Consider the following 5332-nt stretch of genomic DNA (forward strand, 5'->3'; position numbering starts at 1 on the left):
TGTCTAATGGTCTAATGTCCCTCCTGAGAACTGACTGGTTTCTGACTGTCACTGGAGATCAAAGCAAACAAAGTGTTTTAAATCAATGTCCAATTATAATTATCAACAACATTATTTGTAATGTGTTAGATTTTACACTTCATTGTGGGTCTATTTAATGTTTTTTATTCCTAGTCAAAATTTCAGCCTTTTTTCCTTTTGTAATTTCTTTGACAACCACAGTTTGAAAGACTACCTCTGGGTTTAAGGATAAGGTGCAGAATTTTCTCTTTTCATAAGATGGCACTCTTCAGACTGAGATCCAGTTCATCCCATTGGGAATTAGAGCATTCTGGGTCTTGTGTCCTAAACTGTGACTTTAACAGATTCCAGGAATTAAATCATTATTCTCAGTTCAGAAGAATGAAATTCATCACTGGATAAATTTGTACCAAAATTACATTTAATTATTCTGTAGTCAGTGCTTAAACATAAGTAAGCATTATCTGCTGTTTCTGATGTAAACAATGACTGTAACAGGTGTGACATAAAGTGTCTCTCTAAAACTCCTCCTATTAAGGAAGTGCTGAGTCTGAGATGACTGCAGTCCTTCATAAACAGCCTGCATTGTTGTAAGTGTTCTTTCAGTTTTGTTCTGAGTTTATGGAGAAATCTGAGTCTCATTTTCAGCACTGTGAAAGGAAGCGATTACTAACTGGATCTACAAAGTCATCTGTTTAACTTTAAAGAAACCTGAAATAAGGGGGTGATTACTTTTTATGAAAGTGAAAGTGAAACTCATTTCAGGCTGAAGAGAAAAACAACAGCAGCAAAATAAAATGTCTTCTAAGTTTTCAGAGGAGGATTTGTCCTGTCCTGTGTGCTGTGAAATCTTCAAGGATCCTGTTGTTCTGCACTGCAGTCACAGTGTGTGTAAAGTGTGTTTGCAGCAGTTCTGGGAGACCAAAGGATCCAGAGAATGTCCTGTTTGTAGGAGGAAGTCGTCTCTAGAAAACCCTCCCATAAACCTGGCCTTAAAGAACCTGTGTGAGACTTTCTTACAGGAGAGAAGTCAGAGATCTTCATCAGCGTCTGAAACAGTCTGCAGTCTGCACAGTGAAAAACTCAAACTCTTCTGTCTGGATGATCAACAGCCGGTGTGTGTGGTGTGTCGGGATTCAAGAAAACACACCAACCACAAATTCTGCCCCATTGACGAAAGAGCAACAGACTGTAAGGTAAATAAAATGTACCTGTGAGGTCATGTGTCACTTTAAAGAAAAAAAGAAAAAAAGAAAGTTTATTCTAAATAACAATATCTATAGGTTCAATATTACATTTGCTTTTTGATCATTTTATTCATATAACTATTAAATGTGAGTCTGCCATTCCATCATATTTAGATTTTCTCCATCTGAAGTGTCACTTACATAAACAGGAACAGATCTTCCATGTTAGACTAAAGAAGTGTACACCAATAAACCCAGATCCTATGAGTCTAATCTTTTCATTATTTTCTTCTGCACTTGGTGCATTTTAAAACTCTTCTGAATGCTTGTAAAAGAGAATATAGCTATTACTGTCTCATGTTCTTTAAAAACACATATTGAATATTGTACAGTTAAATCCTCTCAGTGAGCAGTGATCTGAGTTAACGATGTGTAAAGTAAGAGCTGAAACACAGAGTCTCCATGCAGTGTGTTGATTTGTTTCAGGAGGAGCTGAAAACTGCACTGAAGCCCCTACAGGAGAAACTGAAGATCTTTAAAGACTGTAAACTGAACTGGAGTCAGACTGCAGAACATATAAAGGTTAGAATCAATAACATGAGTTTGATATTATAATTTTATATTAAATCATTGAATAATCAGTTATATTTCCTTTAATTTCCTCTTCACTGCAGATTCAGGCCCAACACACAGAGTGGCAGATTAAAGAGGCGTTTGAGAAGCTTCACCAGTTTCTACGAGATGAAGAGGCAGCCAGGATCGCTGCACTGAGAGAGGAAGAGGAGCAGAAGAGTCAGATGATGAAGGAGAAGATTGAGAAGCTGAGCAGAGACATATCATCTCTTTCAGACACAATCGGAGCCATAGAAGAGGAGATGAGAGCTGAAGACATCTCGTTCTTACAAGTGAGGATCGTTTAGTCAGTATTTATACTGTGAGAAAGTAAAACTTCTTTCCATCATCAGAAACATCACAGTTCATTTGTGTAAAAATGTAAATCATATCCACTGATATTTGATTTGTTGTTTTACAGAACTACAAGGACACAGTGAAAAGGTGAGTGATGTGGTTCCTGTCTCTCTCGTTCTCTGTGTTTCTGAATCCAAACCCACAGCAACACTGACTCCTGAATGTTTTTGCAGAGCTCAGTGCACACTGCAGCATCCAGAGGAGCTTTCAGGAGCACTGATCCATGTGGCAAAACATCTGTCCAACCTGAAGTTCAGAGTCTGGGAGAAGATGCAGGATGCTGTCCAATACAGTAAGACTCTTTCTTTCTTTGTGTGTATATGTGTGTGTGTGTGTGTGTGTTTATTAAACATGAAAAAAAAGAATTCTGATCTTTTTTCCCACTGTTTTTCTATCTTTGTTAATTACACTAAAGTGGTCTTTATAGTGACATGTTTCATTTGTGTAATGTTTTCGAATTATTATTATTATTATTATTATTATTATTATTTACATATGTGTTCACCTTTCATTTGAAACTCATGTAATGTTATGGAATCTTTTAGAAATCATTTTTCATTTTGAAGTAGTGTAAAGTAACAGAACCTTTATTTTGAAAGGCTTCTCTTGCCATCAAACTGTTAAGAGTTTGAAACTTTGAGCAGACGGACTGAGTGAAAACATGGAGCGATGCAGCAGCTTACAAAAGTTTTAGAGTTACAATTGTTATAAAGGTTGTTTACATTTGTAATTTAAACACACCCTGAAAAGGGCACACGGCATGTTATATATGTTTATTAATTAATTTTGTATTTACAGTTATCATTTCTTTGGTTTAGGCAAATGTTAGCTAGTTCCATGCTAATGTAATGTTTAAGTTAGCTTAGCTCCATCGAAACGAAATGTAAAAAGGGAAGCTAATGAAATGGAAAAGCATGTACAGTGACTGTGTGTGTGTTTTCAGCACCTGTAACTCTGGACCCCAACACTGTTCATCCTGAACTCATTGTATCTGATGATTTGACCAGTGTGAGACTCAGTGATGAGAAACAGAAACTTCCTGATAATCCAGAGAGATTTGATAAATATCTGCGCATCTTGGGCTCTCAGGGCTTTAACTCAGGGACACACTGCTGGGATGTTGAAGTTGGAGACTGTACACACTGGATTGTGGGTGTGATGACAGAATCTGCTCAGAGGAAGGGGAATGTATTCTCAAGAAGTGGAATCTGGTATGTGTGGTATTTTTGTGGTAAATATGGAGCACGTTCTACACCACAGACTTTCACTCTCCTCTCAGTAGCACAGAAACTCCAGAGGATCAGAGTGCAGCTGGACTGGGACAGAGGAAAGCTGTCATTCTCCGACCCTCTCACTAACACACACATACACACTTTCACACACACATTTACTGACAAATTAATGCCATTCCTAAGTGTTATTGGTAAAGAATCTCCTCTAAAGATCCTCCCACTTCAGTGCTCTGTAAGAGTGAATCAGATCAGTTAGAGCTGATATTGTTTTATTCCAGGTCATTAATGAAATATTGCAGATTAAAAGATTTATATTCTTTGTGAAAGCACTGCACAGTTCATTGTGTAATGTTTTTTGAAGAGCTATGACGTTATTTCAACTCGTCAGTTAAATCAATATAATGTGAAAACTGGAAATATTGATAGAATATCTTATTCTGAGTACTAAAAAATATAATATCTCAAAATACTGATACATCTTGAAATTCCTGTTTATTAAATGACTAACTCCATCTTTTTCCCACAACTTTCAGTTCAGGATGAAATTAAAATCATAAACATTTGTTTAAATGTAGAATTTGAAATCTGAAATAGATTTAATGTTATTAATGTATTTTAAATAAACTGAGAATGTCTTTGTCTTTACTGTATTTGTACTTATTAGCGCTGTGCTGTTAATCCTGGGTGAAATGTTTAGCTGGCTGTGTGTGTTGTGTGTGAAACTGTGCAGTGGAGGAGAATTCAAGCTCTAAGTTTCCCTCCACCAGCAGTTTGTGGTTTTGCAAAGATCAGATGGATTTATTCTTTACAAATTTCCAAAACATAGGATGGCAGGAGGAGGCTCATTAATATTCATGAGCGTATCTCCCTTAGCTACCGAGCTGGTGTGATCACTGAGAGAAACTGGGTGATGTGGAGATACTGGAGCATCTTGATGTTCGGTCGAAATAGATGCTAAGAGTGACAGTTAAACACAAGTGAGAATTATTGTTATAGTCTGACTGTGTATTAGCCATTTTTATATTTAGGCTAATTGTAGAGATTTATGTTTATTTTGTTCTCGGTCTTAAACAATATTCACCAAGATTGTGTTTTACGTCTCCTTCTGAGTCAGGTTTAAGCTAGTTTTAAGTTCTTATTCCCATTATTATATCTATTGTTGTAATTACTTATAAGTGATGCACTTGCTTTTTGCTCATAATACACCATGAATATATTTATAAAGATGCAGGCCACATTGTTATAATGTTATTATATTATAGTTTTAATGATTTATTAGTAATGCAGATTTATTTCAATACCCAATAAGTGAATTATTTTATACTGTTGTTGATAGATGTGTTGTGCTGCCTTAGAAATATTTATTTTGAGTGGTAATACAATTACTGACCTTTATAAATGTGTCACTGATGGCTTTAAGTAAAGTGAAAGCATAGGATGCAATTTCCATAATGCAAATGTTAAGAACTCATGAAGATGTGCTCATTATAAATGCCTTTAAAATTGTTTATTTGTAAATGTAACTACTGAACAATAATAGTTTTAATAAAATAGTGAAAAAAAAAACAGAAATCAAGCAGTTGTAAGATTTTTTTTAATGTTACATACTAGCAAAACATTGTAACATTATTTTTTAAGTATAATGTCAAATCGTAATATGCATTATCATGCATATGGCTGAGGAGCTATAGCTTTTAACAAGTCAAAAATGACCTTTTATGACCTCTAATGCAAACATTAGCCATTAAAGACATAATTGGTAACTAAATGCCATAACTGTATGGTACAGCAAACAAGTTTCTCTGGAACAATTTTTATAGTTGATTTTTTATAGACAGAAAAGGTAGAGCAAAATAGTCAATTAAATTCATGTGCATTGAAATTCCTGATATCATGAATGAGGCGACTAAGAATACCATATCT

General features: G+C 35.2%; 1 protein-coding gene across 1 annotated transcript; it reads left to right on the top strand.

Annotated features, from left to right (window-relative positions):
- Positions 1-586: 586 nt before the first annotated feature.
- Positions 587-4844, top strand: LOC113534869 (zinc-binding protein A33-like). The gene is made up of 6 exons (XM_026927838.3): positions 587-1217; positions 1695-1790; positions 1883-2113; positions 2242-2264; positions 2351-2469; positions 3121-4844. Exons 1-6 carry the CDS (start codon positions 819-821, stop codon positions 3663-3665), a joined length of 1413 nt encoding a protein of 470 aa, XP_026783639.3. The 5' UTR covers positions 587-818; the 3' UTR covers positions 3666-4844.
- The last annotated feature ends 488 nt before the right edge of the window (positions 4845-5332 follow it).

This window comes from Pangasianodon hypophthalmus, chromosome 5, assembly GCF_027358585.1.
Source record: "Pangasianodon hypophthalmus isolate fPanHyp1 chromosome 5, fPanHyp1.pri, whole genome shotgun sequence".
NCBI classification, from domain to species: domain Eukaryota; kingdom Metazoa; phylum Chordata; class Actinopteri; order Siluriformes; family Pangasiidae; genus Pangasianodon; species Pangasianodon hypophthalmus.

Coding starts and splice junctions, on each gene's coding strand:
- LOC113534869 (XM_026927838.3), top strand. CDS start 819: ATGTCTTCTAAGTTTTCAGAGGAGGATTTGTCCTGTCCTGTGTGCTGT. Junction 2,265..2,350: donor TACAAGGACACAGTGAAAAG/GTGAGTGATGTG, acceptor ATGTTTTTGCAG/AGCTCAGTGCACACTGCAGC. Junction 2,470..3,120: donor GCAGGATGCTGTCCAATACA/GTAAGACTCTTT, acceptor GTGTGTTTTCAG/CACCTGTAACTCTGGACCCC.